Source organism: Erithacus rubecula (assembly GCF_903797595.1).
Source record: "Erithacus rubecula genome assembly, chromosome: 20".
Lineage (NCBI taxonomy): Eukaryota > Metazoa > Chordata > Aves > Passeriformes > Muscicapidae > Erithacus > Erithacus rubecula.
Genome location: NC_136672.1, coordinates 3,136,380 through 3,156,122, shown reverse-complemented (window position 1 = coordinate 3,156,122; position 19,743 = coordinate 3,136,380). Strand labels below are relative to the sequence as shown.

General features: G+C 46.5%; 1 protein-coding gene across 1 annotated transcript; it reads right to left on the bottom strand.

The window, feature by feature from the left end:
• Positions 1–3,901: 3,901 nt before the first annotated feature.
• WDR45B (WD repeat domain 45B) lies at positions 3,902–17,892 on the bottom strand. The gene is made up of 10 exons (XM_079323743.1): positions 17,481–17,892; positions 13,604–13,678; positions 11,773–11,874; positions 11,082–11,169; positions 10,500–10,594; positions 8,992–9,182; positions 7,061–7,146; positions 6,258–6,359; positions 5,658–5,779; positions 3,902–5,373 (listed from the first exon to the last, which is right to left on the bottom strand). Exons 1-10 carry the CDS (start codon positions 17,545–17,547, stop codon positions 5,267–5,269), a joined length of 1,035 nt encoding a protein of 344 aa, XP_079179869.1. The 5' UTR covers positions 17,548–17,892; the 3' UTR covers positions 3,902–5,266.
• Between the last annotated feature and the right edge of the window lie 1,851 nt (positions 17,893–19,743).

Below are 19,743 nucleotides of genomic sequence, written 5' to 3'. Positions count from 1 at the left end.
TTTTTTTTTTTTTTAAAAAAAAAAAAAAAAAACAAACACAAAAAAAACCAACAAAAACAAACTCCGTGGTGCCAAAAGGAGACACTTAAATCTAACACCTAAAATGTTGGAACATGTTCTCACGCAGTGGGGAAAGGGGCCCTGTGAATCAGACTTCAACTTTCAGCACTGAAACAAAACCCAACACAGGTGGCCTTAAAACTTGGTAATTTAAAGTCAAACTGCAGAACCATGTTGTTGTAGAGGCTGTGCCCCCACCCCTCCTGCCCCACGGACTGTGTGTGCTGGGAGGGCTGCAGCTTTAACAGGATCTGTCAGATGATTCCCAGGACTGAGGATCTCAGTGTAACGGCAGCATGATAGCGCTTAGTGTGACTGGTTTCAAGCGATTGTGTATTCCTAAAGGGAACAGAGGCAGGAGCCATTCCGACACCGTGGCAGCTAAGCCTTTCCAAACCACCCACCCATGCAGTTGTTGATAGATATGCAGTATTTTGTTGTTCACACGTGGAATTAGAAATTTTTGAGGTGTATTTTCATTTCTTTGCAAAACAATGGGGTCTTTGACATTTCAAATCACTCCATTTCTACTCCGGAAACTTTGGAATCACACAACTACTTTTCATGTGAAATTTTGTTTGGTAAAAAACTGAATGTAGGGTTTTTTTAACCAACGGAATGATTTACTTTTGTCTGTCCTGTTCAAGTTCAGATAAAGCTACTTTATTACATCTGCAAATTTTCATATTTTAGCAGTTGCCTGATAAATTTAATCAAATTTTATTACCATGTGTAGTGATCAAACGCTTCTTTGGGCTTGCATGTAACTGATTAGAAACTCTGATGTAAATGAGCCGTTAACTGACGTAAAGAACTGCTATGGATTTGACCAGAGCTGCACTTACCTGTTTCTCTCTCTGCTACCTTTTGCTGTTTGTTACTTTGTGTTGACTTTGACTGTCCCTGGCATATTTTTCCAGTCTAAAGTAAAACAAGAGTCTCGCTTAATATTGTGTATGTTTAAGATAACAGACTGTTCTTCATTTAGAAAGATAAAATTCTCTATCACGAGTCCTTTTAAAAAGAGTAAAATTATCTTGTCAGAGGTATATTCGATATTTTTAAGCTTAAGCACCCTTCAGTAGAAATTAATCTGCCCCGTTTCTCTGTAACACTTTGATGTCAGACACTGACCTCGGGGTCTCCATGACCAGTAGCTGTTGTGGTTTTCTAACAGTGGCTACCAGATTATGGTAATAATTTTTTTTTTTTTTTTTTTTCTAAGTGTGTGTTCTGCAGTTGAACATTTTAAAATGTATCGGTAATTTCTCACTTTAATGTGGTAATAGATTCCACTTTACATTTCAAAATTCAATTGAAACAAGGCTGCTGTTCAGTCTTCAACTCACACAACGTCTTAGTTCTCCTGCAGCCAGGTGAGTGGGGGCCGGGCTTGGCTCCATCGGAATCTGGTTTTTGTCCTGTTCTGTAATAAAGATGCATTATTTATATTTCCTTTCCTGCTCTGAAAGGAAAAACTGTATTTTCACAATGGACTGAACAGTTTGGAGTGGTTATTTTAGGCAGCTTTTGGAAACTATTTACCTAAAGACCAAATATGAGAAATCTGTACAAGTTTTGTGTTCATCCACACAATGGAACTGTTACAATGTCTCTGCAGATAATACATTAAAAAACTATGAAAAAAAACTCTACACAAGCTGGATTTATAACAGGCATTTAAAAAAAAAAAAGAATAACCTGAAAAGAAGCATTTCTGTACAATTGCAACGTTTTCTTTAGAGGTTTTAAAAATAAAAAAAGTAAAGTTTTAACATACTTTTTTTAAGAAAAAAAAAATCCAGTACTAGTAATTTAATTTGGTGTTGAATGAATTGACTAGAATGTGGTTTATTTTCAGAAGTGAGAATCTGTTCACAACTAGGGCTAGGTGAATAATAGTGTATAAGATTTTTTTAAATAAAATTAAATTTTATTCAGCAAATTAACTTAAGTTGAAATTACTCAACAAGTGTGTTTGGAATATCGATGTATATTTGGGGTGAATGCAGCTTCTGTGTCAGCCCCAGGAAGCCAAGGTGCCCCCACAGCCAGGCTGTGTCCCAGGAGCCTGGGGCTGGACCCTGCCAGGGCTTTGCACAGTTTGGGGCACAGGAGGGGCCAGGAACCTGCGTGCCCTAGATGGATCATTATGGATCATTATTGCTGTAAGTAACTTTTAGCAATGTCACTTTCTGGAATCGCTGTCATGAATGGGGGTTTGGTGTCTGATCCCCTCTTCCTACATTGGTTAAAGTCTCTCTTTCTCAGCAGTTGGGGAAATGCTTTCAAGGACCAGGAAAACTTTCCTGGAAGCTGGGTCAGGTTTGAAGAGCTGGGGAGAAACCCAACAAGCCTTGGATGCTGTTGAACTGCTGGGAAGGGCTACAGTGTTCCTTGAACAGAAAGAATGGCCTGAGCAGAGTCCTTGGGGAAGAAGAAAATAGCTTACCATGGAGGCAGAGTGCTGTGACTGTGACTCTGCCCCAGAGGCAGGCAGGGCAGTGTGACCCAGCCCCAGCCCAGTGGCATTTCTGTGGCTGCTGTGTCCAACACAGCCCTTCTGCCCTGTGTCTGCAAGAACTGGTCATGTCTCACTGATTAATCTTGTATTTTCTCCTTTATTGTGACTGCCTAAAGGTTCTGAAAGCAGGGCTCGTATTCCACAGTTTCTGCTGGCAGATACCCAGAATTACTGCAGAATTTAGTGCACTGACTCATTATTTCCTGTCAGGATTCTGAACTGTGACACAGGTACTGTGGAGAGAGATGACAAAATGAGGAGAGAAAGCGTTGAGTTACTTTTTAACACAAAAGAAACTGCTAATCCCTGTATTTAAGAGCAGCTGCAGGTGGCAATAGGTTGTGTTCCAGGAACAGTAGTGTGTTAGACCTGCTGTGCCAGCTCTCTGCTTTCCTGGTGGCTGGGGGTGACCTTGTGGCCCTGTGCTATCACCAGTCCATCAGTGCCAGGTACAGAGCCCACAATCCTCAAAGCACCATTCCTTTTCCCAAAAAGTGACTGACTGAGCTGTTCCATGATTGCAGAGCTGTGCAAACACTGGGTAGATTCATCCATGGAGGCAGTGCTGCAGTGAGCAGTGCAGTGAACACTGGCAGAGCAGCCTGGGGCCAGAGCCAGCTGGCAGCTCTGTCCTGTCTTGGATTTGTTCACTGTACAACAGCTGTACCTAATCACAGCCATGTGCAGGTAGCACAAGAAAGCTGAGGTGCATTAGGGCATTCCAGGGTAGTGCAGCACTACTGGCTGCCTGCACAGGTGTGTTATTTCCATTCCTGCTGCCACATTGGAGCAGAGGTTCAAGGAAGCTTTTACATGTTTAGAAGAGTTTAAATGTTCCCCAGAAATGTGTTTTCAGTCTCTTGTTAGCTCTAGGCTGAGACAGGAGGGCAGGGGGTTGGTGCAGCAGCAGCTGAGGCCCAGCAGAGTGCATGGAGGAGTTGAGGAGTTTCCTGGTGCTGGGATCACGGCCCAGGGAGGGATGTACATCACCCTTGGGGAGCAGCTCCAGGGCTTCCCCATCCCATCCTTCTCTGCAGAATGACACTTGCAGGTCCTTCTGCTGGTCCAGCTCTTCCAAGCTGAGGAGCCTCAGCCCAGCAGTGGGGCAATGGTGAGGTAAGTGCTGAACAAGAGCTGGTCTGCTCTGGCAAGCTGTACAGACAACAAGGTGCATGTCCCAGGCAGTGGCTCACGTGCTCCTGTCCCCTCTTCATGCAGCAGGTTCAGCTCCTGTCCTTCACCAGCCACCACTATTGACTCACATGTTTATTCCCCCAGCCTGAAGCAATGGAAACCATGGCTGTGACCATCAGTGAATACAGCAAAGTTAGTCACTTTTATTTAAAAGAAATAACATATTACAAATAAGTGTGCAAAACAATTCCTGTGGTTAAATACGCATAAAAGCAACATGCAACCTTGACATTAACATGGTAAGTTAGTCCTTAGTAGGTTACATGACACTAAAAGGGACTTGTCAAAGTTAGAGAGTTTGCAACTGAAGTCACAGAGTGTCAGGACTGAAGCATCTGTGAAATTAGCTTTCAGAAGAGCAAGACCCCCCTGCCCCAGTGTTTAGTGCCACAGATGCTGAACTTGGGGCTATCTCAGGTTCTGGGTTAGGAGCTTGTGCCTTAGGGCAGCAGGGAATAGGGTAACAATTTTTGGGGAAGAGTGTACAAGTCAGTGGGTTCAGTCTAACCTACCTGTCCCTGGGCCAGCAGCAATAGTATGCGACAGCTCAAAGGAAAAAAAAAAAAAAAAAAGACAAGTTTGCAAGTTTAAAGCCATTGCAGACATGGAACTTCCTGCCACTTTGTTCATTTCTTGTGCTGGACATGGACATGGCCCCTCCAGCCTCCCAGCTGCAGCAGTTTGGCAGTAGTTTGGCAGCAGTTTCACAGCTGTCACACCAGTACCGACTGTTGGATTGTGGAAGGAATCAGCTCTACAACTCCAGGAGCCCTGGGTGCTTGCTGTGCTCACACAGGAGAGGGGAGTTGGGTCAGCCCTCACCCAAAGGTGCCCCCAGCTGCTTCACAGAGTCTGGCACCTTGGACAGGTAATGCTGATCCCTCACCTGGAGCAGCACTGGCAGGGCCACCCAGCCCCAGGCACCAGGTCAGAGGACAAGCAGGATGTGATCTACAGTGTCCCTTGCTCCATACTTGTCACCTTTCCTGTTCCCTCAGCTGTGCCAGGGGAGGGGGGAGGCAGGACTCCTGGTGGAGAAAGCATGATCCAGTGTTCCCTCGCTCCCAGCCATGCAGTGGAAGTGAAGCAATGCCTAAAATCTGCTTTCACATCCCTGTTCCTAAGGCCAGCCAAAGGTGTGGACAGCCCCTGCAGAGCTTTCCCTGTGGCAGGCACTCTTGTTGGAGCTACGGTCATGTCACAGTTTGGACTAAAGAGACACCCAATAGGCACAAGCTTGTTGAAAGCCACATCTTGAAAACTTGAGTTGGTGACAGTAACCCAAAGAGTTTTTAATGATGAATACTTGCAGAAATGAGAACAAACATATGTAGTCCACTACTTCAGAGCTGCTTGTGATCATGTTGAGCCAGGCTTCTCCATGAGCTCTGCTGAACTTCTGGATCAGTACTGGACCCTCAGATCTGTCCCTCAAAGGTGCAGGGGAGCCGAGGCAGTGCTTTGAGCCGTGCACTCCCCTCCCCTCAGTCAGAGCTTGTCATCTGTCATTTCTAGGAACTGAGCGTACACATCCCTTGAGCATTCCCCTTTTTGGTTGAATAAGAACTTGTAGTAGCTGCCATCTGCACATATTGCTGCAATACAAACAAGCAGAGTCAGTGGGGCTGTGCCAGAGGTGCCCTCCTTTTCTCCAGTTCAGGGTAAGCTGCCCTTCAGACTCACAGAGATGTCAGAGGGACCCTGGGCCAGCAGCCCTGTCAGCCCCGTGCTGTGCCAGCCCTGTGCTCCCTGTGTGGGCAGTGGGAGCAGCCAGAGCTCTGGGATGGCAGGGACACAGCCCTGGCTCAGCAGAGCATTCCCTCCCTCCAAACCAGCACAGTGCAAAGCCTGGTTTTCCAGCCAGAATCTGGGGACTCACCTATGACAGCATTTGGCTCTGTTCCAAAGGCACAAATGCACGGAGAGCCTGAGGGAACCTGGAATTTGGAAAAACTCCATTTGGAACTGAAGTATTTGGGGAGAAAGGTGGCAGAGGCCAAACTGAAAGAGAAAACAAAGACATTAAGAGGTTGGTAAGGTGTTGGCTAGGGCAGATTAAGAGCTGCTGGAGTGACTGAACAAGGTGCAAGATTCACATGTTTTTTTACTGGCTTTTTATTTTCTTTAAGTAAGTATCAGATGAGCAATTCTCAGGAAGGGAGATACTACAACTACCTTGCTGCCTTTAAGTGACTGCAAAAACTGCCAGAAGGGTTGAATTTTAGTACAGGAAAGTGTCCACAATATACATTCATCCTAAAACCCACTAAAACCTACACTGATCTTATACAGAAATGCTACAGCCCTGGAAAGGACAACGGGAACTTGGCAATTACCAGAGACTCCTAAATCTGCAGCTTCATGCCAGTCCAGCACATAGATTTTTCCACCTTCAGCAGCTACTGAGTCAGTGTTTTAAATGCAATTCAAAGCTCAAGGACCCTTCCCCCCCAGGGCTTCAGAACAGTTCCATCCCTACCTTGACTGCCTATTTCTTTTTGGGTCTTCTGCAGCAAAAATGTGGACTGTGCCATGGTCGCTGGAGACGCAGATGAGGGAAGCATCCTGGTTGAAGTTAATACTGCAGAGAACACAGACAGCTGCAGGATTTCTCCTGGGACAGACCCACAGCCCTGGCACAGACAGTTGTGCTGCTGCAGTTGTGCCAGGCAGGATGGCAACAGCTGCTCAGGAGGAGCTGGGGCTGCTCCAGCCAGGGCTGCTTTGTGATGAGCAGGGAGCACTCAGGACAGGGCCTGCAGGGGCAGCAGCAGCAGCCCTGACAGGGACACCACTGCTGTGGGTCCCCCTGGCACTGCTGCAAGGAAATGCACGTGCTGTGCTCTGAGAAGTGGGCAGAATGTGCCACTGCTACCCTGCAATGGCAGGAATGGCAGTTTTCATGGGGAATGGGCAGAGGGTTTCCCTGCTCCTGGGACAGTCACACCTCTGCCCTGGCTGCTCCCCTGCACAGCAGGATGTGGGGATAAAGCTCCCCTGAGCAGTGTTCAAGTGTATCAAGCCACTCCCTGGGTTCAGTGGAAGTTCAGCATCCCCCAGCTCCCACCTGGGCTGAGCAGAGTCACAGCCTGGCAACAGCCACAGCTCTGTCCCTGGTCTGTAGCCTGTGCCAGGCTTCACAGAGCTTCCAGCTCCTGCCTTCCCCTCCCAGCAGCGAGCCCAGAGGGAGAGGGGCCAGCAGGGGCACCACAGCCATCCTGTGCTGGCTGAGGGGCTCAGCACAGCCAGACCCCCAGGTGCCACAGCAGCAGCTGAACCTACCAGTATATATTGGCTGCTTGTGATCCTCGACGTAGCTCCTGGATTAAATGCCCTGATGAAGTATCAAATATTCTTATGAGGGTCCCCTTGAAAAGGAATCAAGCATTGTATTAGCAAAAGCAGAAGACTGTCTTTACATGTGTGAATGCATCCTAAAATTTTGTCTGACCAGCATGCTCCTGCACACACTGCTTCTTTGGGGTTTTCTTGGTAAATTTGCAAACCTCTCTTAATTTTGGGGAAGAACAATGGTTTCCCCACACACCATCACCACAATGTTATAATGCCTTAAGGTACAGTCTTGTCACTTAGTGACTCAGGAAGTCTCTTCTAGTTCAGTTCTAAGGCACTGCTGCAGCCCTGGCCCTGATTTGCAGGTACTGGCTGGTGTAGAGTGTGCCCAGGATCTATGGGTCACTTCTGCCATGCTCCCTTCAGTACTACTGCATTTTTTTCATTCCAACTGAACAATTCTTTCCCACTATGTATAATCAAGCTGTGGCTGGTCTTGTCTTAAAATTGGTTCAGTTGCCATAACCTAGAAGAATCAGTTACCACACACTCATGATCTGTATTGATCCAAATCTGAGGCACCACCCAGTCAGGTGATAGAACACTGCACTGGGGAACTGTCCTTCAGCTGGAGCAAACCCAGCCTGACAGCAGAGCTGCACAACCAGCCAGTGTGTCTCAAATAAGGTGATAACAGATCAGTGGTGCTTTCCTCTGATGAGGGCTGGGTGTACACTGGGCTGTGCATCACCACCTGCAGCTGCTGTTACACACCTGGTTAACAGACACAGCTCTCCAGTCACACAGCTGGAACTGACAACCCAGCAGAGAAAGACTTGGTAAACTCAGTTTAGTTTTGATTTAAGAGACAGGCTTGAGATGTTTGCTGACTGTGCTCAGACTCCTAGTTCAGTTGGAAAATAAAAGCTGCTTGAACTTCTCCTCTGTGCTAAACAAGGAATGTTTAATACAAACGCAGCAGATAATAGCTCTATTTAGCAATGGTGCTGGCAGCTTTTGGAACTCTGTTTAGAAGACATGCAGTCATTAAGCTTAAGAGAGACTCAGGATACATTTCCTTTTTTTAAACTCTTTGAGTGACAGGCTGGGCAGTAAAACCTATGTGAAACAGAGACTCCTTGGATTAATTTGGCTTGTCCTTAAGAAACTGCTTTTAGCTGAGTGGAAGAAGGCAGCAAGAGCTGTGCTTGCCTCAGGGAGATGGGTCCATCTGCCTGATTCCCTGGGGAGATGAATGCCCTGGCAGCTCTCTCTGTGCTTCCCAAGGAGAAGGCAGCTCTGTCATGTTTGCCTCTCTGCCTCAGCCCAGCACAGGGGATCTGCACTGCACCCTAATTTCAGTTCTCCTCAGTGTCTTTTCTCTGCACCCCATGGAACACGTGGCCACGTGCTCCCTTTCTGTGTGAGGGGGGCAGCCCACCCTGGCCTGCTCTGTAACAGGGGCTAAGCCAGAGCAGAATGAAGCCTGCCAGTACAACTGAACTATGTACAAGTATTTTAGCCAGTGGGTTTGGAGTGAATTTGAGCAGAAAATAATAAAGGTGAAATAATGCAAATACACTCTTCCCACTGCTGTTTTTTTTTTAAACTAATAGTATCTGTTGAAGAACACATCAAAGGCATGAACTTCTTGGGCCAAGTTGTGTTCAAATGTCACTGAAGAATCACTGCTACAAGCAAGCTAAAACAAACACTACCTCAGGCACAGCCCTTGGCTGTCAGCTGTTTGGGCATCCCAGAGGAGCAGGGAAGATAAAGAAAGACTGAGAGTGCACAGTTCAGTGGCAGATTTTCCCAGCAGGTATTTCTCTGTCTTTCCTCCAAAGGATGTGATTTGCTGTTTTATCTCACTACACTAGAGCACACAGTACATCAGAGGCAGGGAACATCATTCTTACTTTTTCTGATGCTGTTGCAATTCTTGTTCCCTGCAGGTTCAAAGCAATACAGCTCAAGACTCCTTCATGAGCTGGGATATCCACAGGAGGCTTCTCCGTGTTAGCCAGATCCACGATCTGCACGTGCCCAGTGTGTGTTCCAGGAAATGCAAGAAGAGAATTATTACTATTTGGACAAAGGACACAGAGACCTGAAAGACAAAAAACAAAAAAGAACAAATGGATCATTTCTAGAACCTAATCAATTTTTCAAATGTAAGTTTCTAAAATACTGATAATTTCAAGATAAGCAAACACCCATGGAGGAAATCAGAATCTCATTTTAATGGCTAGTGCCATTACATTAATTGCTAGTTCCAAAATATCATCTGTCTATGAGTGCAGAGCACAGTTAAGCAGAGGAATAGCATAATTTTAACTTGCTCTCATCACTTTATTCCAATGTAATCCAGCTGTGGTTATCCAGAATCTGGGTGGTTTTGCAGATCAGCCCAGTCAGTCCATTACATCAAAGCTATTTTAAGAAGAAGTTAAAAGGTCTCTTTCACTTTTCCATCAGTGAAACTATTCTTAATTTGTGACTGAACTTGGTTCTTACAGCACTAGCACTTTTTTCTTTGCAATATTTTGTGGCCCATTTAAGGTATATCACACCAATCCCAGGTGTTCTGCTGATGCCAAGTGAATTCCTGAAACCTCAGTGCAAGAACAAACTTCCTCCTGCTGCATCCCCTGCCTGTCAGTCAGCCTGCAGGAGCTGCATCCAGGCTGGCATTCCATGACAGCAATTCCATGTTTGCTCCAGGCAGGCATGGAAACCCTCAGAGATGGGGATTCCATCCTGTATAACCTAGTGGAGAACACTCTCCTGACATCCCAGCTGATCCTCTCCACCAATCAAGCACTGCCTGTGCCCCTTGTTTCACCTGCAGCACTATCAACAAGTGTTTGCTCCACCCTTCCTGACACTCCTCCAAGCCACTGCCAGCCCTGCAGTGATACTCCTCCAAGCCCTTCACCAGCTCCTTCTGTCCCTGCAGCCACCACTGAAAGAGCCTCAGCCCCTCCCCTTGGTTCCACACCAGTCACAGCCAGGCCTTGCTATTCAAAAAGAACATATCAGTTTGCTCATTAGGCTCTTTTTAATAGGAGAGAAGAGTTCACTCAACACCTCCAGCTCTATTAGGAAAGAGAGATTATGCAATTTATTAGAGTTTGTGTTTAGAATTCACCTTTCAGCAAAAATACAGGCTCTTTACAGAAGAAAGCACACAGCTCTTACAGAAATCACATCTATAACATGAGCACAGGAAGCAGCCTTTCTGAGCCAAGTATTTATAAATTCTAATAACCATTCTATAAACACAAAAGCATCTCCAAAGGACACAACTGCAGTGCAGTAAGTGTTTAATGACTTCTAGAGAACTGACTGAGGCAGCTAAAGATAAATGGCACATCAAGAACACAATAAACTTGCTTCCATTCCCCAGCCCACAAGTACAACTAACCTTTAGGGTTGTAGCAGGTTTCAAAGACGTGCAGCTGGTGGGGATTGTGTGTGAACGTGAAAACTTTAATCATCGAGTCCAAGACTACCACAATTCTGGAACAGACAGAAGTTCCTGTGACTGGGGGAGGGTAAAACTGGGACACAAACATTCATTCAGACCTGCAAAGGCTCACAGGAGGCTCCCAGCCTTGCAGCAGCCACGCAATGATAAGCCTGCAAAGCACTTTCATCCAGCCCCTCCACCCACGCACACACTGACTCCAGCTGTTCACAGCTGCTCTTGCTCCAGGGATCTGCTGGAATTTTCTTCACACTCCTCCATACCTAGAAAACCAGCAGGAGCCACAGGAGAGTATTTCCCTACATCAGGGGACCAGGAAGTCTTGTAGGCTTTTCACCAAGGTCTCAAATACCACTATACTTTAACTGTGGCCTGTTTACACCTAATACTCTGGCCCCAAAAGCCTGTTTCACCTGCAATTGCTGCTGTTACAGCTGGATCTTTTTCTTTTCACAAGCAGCTGGAAATGAGTAGGAGCACAAAGCCAAGCTGGGTGTCTGTCCCCTCTGCTGTACCTACCTGTCTCTTCGTAGCTTCACTGCTTTGACTTCTGTGGAAAACTCTATCTCAATGACAGTCTTCTTCTTCAAATCATCCCAGATCATGACTAGAACAGTGCAGAGATTGCATTAGACCATCAAGGCATATTCAAAGATCCACAGCTCCCTTATAACAACTAGCAGTTCCCCAGCAGTCTGATCAAGAGGTTCATCCAGTGGTTAAGCAGCTTCAGACAGGGCATGCTGCTAACCAGAAAGCACTGAGCCACCACATAGCAACCCCCTAATTCCCACTATAGCTTGTGCAGGCAGGAGCTGGTTACTCCAACCACAAAAACTAACAATAAAGATATATTTTTCTAAAGCAAAGCAGTTTTGCTGTTTGCTCTGAGGGTTATGAAAAGAACTAATGCAGCAGTTGCAGAGTGGTACAGTTCCCTACAAAGCTTGCCAGGCAGGGAGCTTCCTGCTGCTGGCAGAGTTCACTGTGATAAGGTCAGCAGGCCTTGGAGAGCAGTCCCTGCAGGTACAGCCTGTTAGCACTGCACCAGCAGTGATGCAACTCACTGCAGCACGGTGACTTAAAGCTGCTGCAGCATGCCCTTCACCTGACCTTCAGGACAGCAGCTGAGGGCCCTGGCTGGGGGAGCTCTCTGGGCAGTGGCACACAGGGCAAGGCAGGGTTTGCAGCCTCCACCCCTCACACTCACCTTTGTTGGGTGGGTACTTCGGCTTTTTTCCTCCACCTACTAGTGCTAAATAATTGCAACGGAACAACATTTCCACATGGCCCACACCACCTTCTAGAAACTCTGCAAAAGAAATATTTTATTTTAAAGTGTCAGAACCAGTAAAATTGCCATCTTATTTTTACCACTGTTATAAGAAAAGCCTGTGTTATCCAGCACATTTCTCAGGCATCTGAGAAGGGCATCTTCCTACCCTGGCTGCCTTTAAAAACCAGAGAATGTGGATTCCTTGAAAGTTCTTCATACTGGAGCAGTAAAGCCCTGGATTTCATACAAGCCTTTGTGGTTTCTTCAACAGCACTTCTGAGTGCCATGTTTCCTTCCTGAACAGTTGTGCTTTAACACTACCCCTTTCTGCACCAGATCCTCCTCTTGACTCCATTAAAGCATTTAAAGGAGGACAGCACATTCTGCTATGAAGAGGGGTTAGCACTGCAACAAATAAATCTACAATATTTACAAGGGATAATCTGAAACAATTCAAGAATGTGTAATGTGTTCTGAATCTGTGTTAGAGCACTGAATCATTGCTTGGATGGGTATTTCTTGGAATTCCTGGGTGCAAGACAGACAAGCTGGAGTTGCAGCAAGATTTGGTTTCATACTGAGTTACAGAGAAAATCAAATGGACAAGCTCCAGCTGGGAGTGTCTTGGGCAGGTTTAAACCTACAGGAACAATGAACAGGATCTCTGTGTACCTACACAGCAAGTTCAGTGAGAGCTCTCAAAATCCACAGGGAAAAGGCAATCTGACTCATAAGAAACTTTTCACCACAGGAGTCCTGGAAGCATCTCCATCCACAGCTACTGGCAGGGAGAGTTTTGACAAGGAACTCCACAGGACTTCAGGCTGAATCCTGACTCTTTGAGCACACTGTCACAAGTGACAAGCCTAAAGCACTGTATTCTTCTAATACTGAAGAATTTACCATTAAGAGCAGAAAATAGTTTGTCAGTCTTGGCCATGTGAACAGTGACTAAAATCCTTACAGAACTAGCAAGTGAAAGTGTACCTGATTTTGTAGAAATTGCTAGTTTAAGTGCATTTTTTTTTTCTTATTAAATCCCTTTCCTCACTACAGGCTGAAAGTGCTGGGAAACCTGTTTAGCAGCTCACTTCCTATATTTAGGGTTAGAATGACAGCTCAGTTTCAGTTTCCCATATTTTGACTCAGTTTTGTTTGCCTTCTGATAAAAGGCTCCACTGTTAACACAGCTCATCTGCTGACTTCTGTTAAGACGCAGGAGTAGCTTTACTACATTAAGATCCTCCCCAATTTTTAAAGCATACACAGAAGGTAAGATTTAGAGCATTAGAGGTCTCAGCTCTCAGTGCTCTTGCAGACAATACTCTTGAGTATGAGAAATGTTACACTGAGATCTCCAGGAAAAAACCTGGAGTCCTACTGCCACACTGGAGCATCCAGATCAGCACACAAGAACAGAACAACTTCTGATGGCTGCAGGGAGTGATTCCTCCTGCTTGTAAAAACTCAGGAAACACCTCTCCTTCTCAGGCTAAAAACACTAGCAACAGCAAACACAGCTCTGCCAGGAGCTGAGACAAATTCCTCATCAGCTAACTGTGCAAATTAACAGCATGGAGACATTTGACCAGGCAATGGCACAAGTGAGAGTCCCCGTGGGACCAGCAGGAGCTGCCTTTCCTGAGGCTTTATTCAAAGCCTTCCAGGGATGGAAAAGTGAAAGCTGAGCAAGAATCAGTCAGGAAAAAATAAAAGGCTGAGCTTCCAACACAGAGCAGCATGGTGTAATAAGTAAGTGCTTTACCTTGTTTCTCTTTTTCTTTGAGTGGATCTGCATTATAAACTCGGAATCCATTTTCCATTCCACATGCAAAGCATCCTGTGGTAAAGAGCACATATACATACACATATACAGTAATTGCTAGATACACTCAAGAAGGAAGCAAGAGCCAGAGGGTTAGGAAAGCATTGCTCAACAATTGCATGGTTACACTCAAGCTGACCCACAGGCTCTGTTAGTGATGGCAAGTGAAAACCTTCCAGAGAAGCTGTCCTCTATGCTAGCATGGTGTAAATGTCTTGGTATTGGTTTTAGCTAGGTAAAAAAAACAACGGAAGGAAAGGAAAGCAATTCCCAATCCACCTGGATCCTATGCCACACACTAGAGTGCAGGAAACCAGCATTTTAATGTTTATAATCCAACAGTTATGACGTGAGCTCCCTCCTTAACCCAAAAGACTCCCAGGTACAATGTCACCCTGTCCAAGATTGTCATAAATAAGTTGTTATTATTGCCATAATAAGTGCACAAAGTTCTTGTTTACATACATACACACACACACAAAGTGGCTACTGTGAATGTAGTAATTGTAGCAGGATTAACAACCATACTGCAATAGGCTTTGATACCAGCCCTGTTCACTTCCTCTCCTCCCCTCTCAGCATTGATTTGCTCTGGCAGTCAGGTCAAACTGCAATGGAAACCTCCCCCCCTACATAAAGCACTGCTCTACAGGATGAGAACTGATTTGTTCCTCACAGCTGATCCATATAATTATTTTCCAGCAACAGTTTTCTAATCCCATATTGTATTTCCAGGAAAGTCAAAGGGAAAGGATGCTAAAGCTGCTCTGTAGTAAGAAAGTGCTGTAAGGTTTGAGCTGTGCTGATCCCAGCAGCTCTTAACAACCCAAATGGAGCATTCCTGATGCAATCAAACACACACTTTACACTTCCTGCAGCACCACTACAGGACTAACCTCATGAGTAAGACGTGGGCTGCTTTAATGCCTTGGGAATATCCACATTTTTAACTGAAGAGAACACGCCAGAATGTGGGGATGTGAGTAATGGTGAAATTCCCCATGTGGTCCATCACTACCCACAGATATGAAGCTCTCAGACAGGCAACCCCTGAGTCAAACAAGAGAAGAAATCCCTACAGGAAGATTCCTGTCCCTGCTTCAAGTCCAGGTTAAGGAGCAGCTTTGAAGCTTGGTGATTTTCCCATCTGACTGATTTCTGTTCCACTGGAAACACAAATTTGATGGCTACAGCATGTAAGCCCTTCCATGTGAGAGCTGGAAGGGGCTGACAGAGGAAGGAGCACTTCCTTAGGTTTGCTTTCTTCCACAAGAAGTGCACCTCTCTTTCCAAGAAGGGACAGATGGGCTGAAAAGCCACTCACAAAAGATAACTCAGATACTTTTTTTAAAAAACATAATGATTTCAGAGTTATTGCCCTGACCCATGGCTGTGCTTGCTCCTACAGTAAAAGTGCTGTTTGCTACCAGTGCCATTTCCTCCAAATCTGCAGGAAAAGGAAGGGTTAAATTCATGAGCAGCCTAGAAGATGCCACAGACTGAAGGGAACATGTGGGCACAGAGAAACCTGCAGGCTCCAGGGCCTGAGGTCCAGCAGTGGCAGCAGTGGAGCCCAGGGAAGTGACAAAGTCCAGCATGGTTTCTGTGCTCTGGTTTTCCTTGCCACCATAAATGCTGTGTAAAGCCAATAGCACAGGACCCTACAACACTGTGGGGTCCTACAAAGCATCCCAGCTCACTGAAGAGTAAATACATAAGTCAAATGTTTCCACACCAAAACAAACCCACAGCTCAGTTTTCAAATCAGCTTTATGCTGCAACAGTGACAAAAAAGAAATCTGTCAGCAATTTACAGGTATGGCCACTTACTATGATGTTTTGTGTCTTCATTTCTGAAAAGTACTTTAGTGTCCTTCTCAAAGTGTTAGGAAAGGATCTGAAATCAGGAGCTCACAGTCTCCAAATTAAGATGAAAAAATAGAATATTCTGACTTCAAATAACTGACAACTTCCATTTCCTTGTGTTACATTGTTTTTTTGTTTTTCAATGTAAAGCCCAAAAGTAGCAAAGACACCTGAGATTAAAGCAGCATCACTAAAGTCAGAGTGAGGGAAGCTCATGGCAGAACAATCGTAGCTGATTTATCACCTGCCAGTCAGGGAGATTCAGCCCCAGGGAGACTTCTTCAATGATCCCTCCAGTTCTCCCATCCTTGTGGGACTGGCCAGTCTTAAATTACTAAGAAATTAGGTTATTGTGGTAGCACATGCAGACACCTACACTTGTGAGCTTCAGCACTCCAGTGACTCACGTTCTATTCCTGGCAGAATAAGGAAACAGGGAGCTTTCCCTCCTCTGCTCTCCTTCAGGTGACCAAACATCACCTGCCCTTCAGCACTTTACAAGTAAACTCATATAAGGTCTCTGCAGTGCAGCACCATCATTGCTAACAGGAACAGCTCCAGGAGCTGTCAAACAGAAGCCAGTTTGTTTTTCTCCATGTTTTTTGTCATCACACAATTGCCTGGCCAGGTGAGGTCAGATGGGACATGAATACTGCCAGCTCACAGATTCCCAAAACAAATTCCTTAAGGTGCCTTGGATGTGACATTATTTTAAAAAGGGGGATGTTTTGCATTTATTGCTACAGAACTTAAGGAAGCCTTTGCAACAAACAAGTTTTACACTAAAATGATGATCTAAAGGCATTTTGCACTGAAAGAGAAACTTTTCTTCTTACACAGCTCTACAGGACAAGCACCAAATATCCCCGCTCCATTACAGACCCTGCAGATCTGAAATTAAGCTCATCCTCAAAAATCTTTTCCCATCTCCGTTGGAGAGGCAAGATTAAAATAAGTGCAAAGTTACTGAGAAACAGACTATTCTATTCTTTCCAAGTCTATGGGATAGCAGGAAGAGAGCTGCCAAGATGCCCACACCTCATTACCTGCTTGATGTGCTATTGCCAAGATATCATCAGAGGTGTTTGACTAAAATCAACAGAATAATTCGTGTTTACACACGACTCCAACAGTGTCAGCAACAGGTACGTGAGCTGCAGTCTACAATGACAGAGGCTGCAAGAGTGTCTTAAGCAAGAATATTATTTGTTAAGCCAAAAAGGTGTTACAAAATGATGAGCTTCCACTCCTTCTTACACAAAAATGACACTTACTCATAAGGCTGGTGCTATTTTTGTCTTGCCAAAGCAGGATGAGGCACACACACCCCCTTTCTGGAGCAGGCCTTCCCCTTTAACAAAGGGGAAAGATAAGCCAAGGATGCACGGGGGGAGCTGTTGTATCAGTGCTTCTCTGCCAGTGATTAGTAGTGTTAACCACAAATTTTAAAACACAAACCAGGTAAAAAGAAAAAAAAAAAAAAAAGCAGTTACACCACTGATTTGGAATGTGGAGTACTTACACCAAGAAAAGGCTGAGCTGTGAGCAGTTCCCACAGAAAGCCCTGAAGCACGGGCTTTGCGGAGCCACACACGGTGAGCAGCCCGAGCCCCAACAAGCCTGGTCCTGTTCCTTCTGCTCTCCCCCTGCCAACCCACCCATCCAACTCTGCGCAGCGCTGGGCGCACACACGAGCGCACCGCTGCTAAAACAACGGGAGAAGCACTAAATCCTCCCGCTGCCAGCGGCCTTCCCGGCTCCTTGCAGCGGCTGCAGCCGCCACACCGCGGGCATCCGCTAAGGCAGCGGCAGCGGCTCGGGCCGCGAGCGGGACCCGCAGTGATGGGTCGGGAGCCGCAGCAGCCCCAGGCCCAGCCCAGCCCGGCCCGACCCGGGCTCTGCACCGCCGCCCCCCGCGGCACCACCCGGTTCCCCGGGCCCGCAGCCTCACCATGGTCCTGGTTGAAGCCGGCGTACAGCAGCCCGTTCCCGTGCGGGTTGGCCGGGAGTAGGTTCATGGCTCCGGCTCGGCCCCTTCGCCCCCGCCCCTCACACCATGGCGGTGCCCGCCCGCCTCAGCCCCGCCGCGGGAGCCCGAACCGAGCCGGGCCCGCCCGAATCGGGTCCCGTCCAGCGAGCCCACCGGAGCCGAGCCGGACCGAGCCCGCCCGGGCCGAGCTGAGCCGAACCCGCCCGAGCCGGGCTGAGCGGAGCCGAGTCCAACCGAGTCCCGCGGGCCGAGGCGGACAGGCCGGCGGCTGCTTCCGGCCCTGCCAGGCACCGCTGCGGAGCGCAGAGCCGATCCCGCCGCCGGCGGGAGGAGCGCCGAGTCGTCGAGCGCCGCGGGAATGGCGGCGGGAGCGCCGGGGATGGACCGGGACTGACCGCCGGCAGGGACCGGGACTGATCGACACTGACCGCTCGGGCTGGCCGGGAGGAACCGGGACTGACCGCCGGGCCAGAGGGGAGGATGGGTGGCCCGGGCCCCTCCCAGCTCCAAAGGACTGTTTGGTAAAAGCTTTCACATCAAACTAGTAAAAACACGGGAGTTGCGGTTGGAGCACGCTAAAATAGGGATTTCCTGACTTGACAAAACCCCAAACCAAACCAACCCCCAAACCTAACCACCAACACCACAAATACGTCTTGAAATGTGAAAGTTCTCGCTGCCCAAGGCCCTGAGCACCCTAACTGGACTGAAATAGTAATTTTACTTCGAGCAAGATGATGGACCCGACAGCCTGGTGAGGTCCCTTCCAACCCGGATTATTCCATGGCTGTACTAGAGCTGGAGCCCAGACTGTGTGTGCTCACACCAACACCAGCTATTCCCCCTCCCTCCTGTGCCTTCACCTCCTTTCCCGTGCTCGCTCTGTGCCTTTTCCGCTGATGTCGCGTCTCGGATTTGTGACCAGCTCTGCTGGGAGGTGACCTCAGCTTTTCAGTGCACAACAGCTGAGTCCAGGAGTCCAGCCCCGGAGCTCTGCACAGATCAGCTGCTATAGTATTCTTTTAATATTTTGTTTCCTCGGGCAGCCAAGAGACTGCTAATGTGAAATACCAAAGCCTTATTTGCTTTTTTCAAAGAGCTTCTCCTGCCAACTAGGGCCCCAGGCTTTACTTAATCCATGTGGGATTGCTGCAGGCATTACCAGCAAAGAGGAATCCTGCTCCAGCCTCTCCTTACCTTTGTGATTGGCAGGAATGGACATACAGCTGCAGAAATGCTCCCTCCAGCCAGGCATTCCTCCTGCCTATCAGACAGGGACCGGACTGGTGACTGAGGAGGCCAAGGGAATCATTTTCCAGAAATATTGAATTTATTTATTTTTTTGAAATAGTGTTCTTCAAATCGTGTTTCTCTTACCACAGCCTCTGTGGCATTTTTCTCCTGGAACTTTCTCATAGAGTGGTATGAAATGTAATTTATTCTTACAGAAAAGTATTTAACCTACAAATTAATTCCCCAAAGTATTAAAAAACATACAAAAACATTTATCAAATTAATTACATACACTAATGAGACAAAACCTTGTGGTGCATGTGCATGATAATTATAGATCCATTTTTAGTTTAGTGAAGTTTGTCCTTAAAAGTAACTGAGGGAACTTCACAAATGCACAATTGTAGCACTACAGAATTTATCACACTATTGGTGGAATTTAACAATGTTAAGTATATTTAATACATTTTCTTGTATCAAACACATTTTAGTTGTGTTTAATATATATTCATTGTGTTTAATGCATTTTGAATACCCGTGCCTGAATATGCAGACACATTACTAATTTTTATATTTTTAATCGTTTGCAAAAAAAGGATTTTATTTTTATGAGTAAGTCACTCTCCAAGTTTCATGGAATTAAGAATTGAATCTAATGGTATTTATTCCCTTTAAAAAACACACAAAGTAGTGAAACCAATGTTGTTGACATCAGAAACTAAAATGCAGTATGAAAATCCAGCAGCAGAATGTCGTGTCCTTTCGGTGGCATTGGATGTGTCATTCATCCCAAAGCCCCATTTCTGTGGTGACCAAGCTCTAAAATAAGACTTCACGTTCTAATTCTTGTCGGCGTGGTACGTACATGGAGTGAGTGCGGCCATTAAACAGGAATTCGAGTGTTCGAGTCCGGAGAGCCACGGGGCGTCTGTGCGGAGCGGGGAGCAGTGTCAGGCTGCCACCACACCGGGAACTGTTCCTCGGAACACCG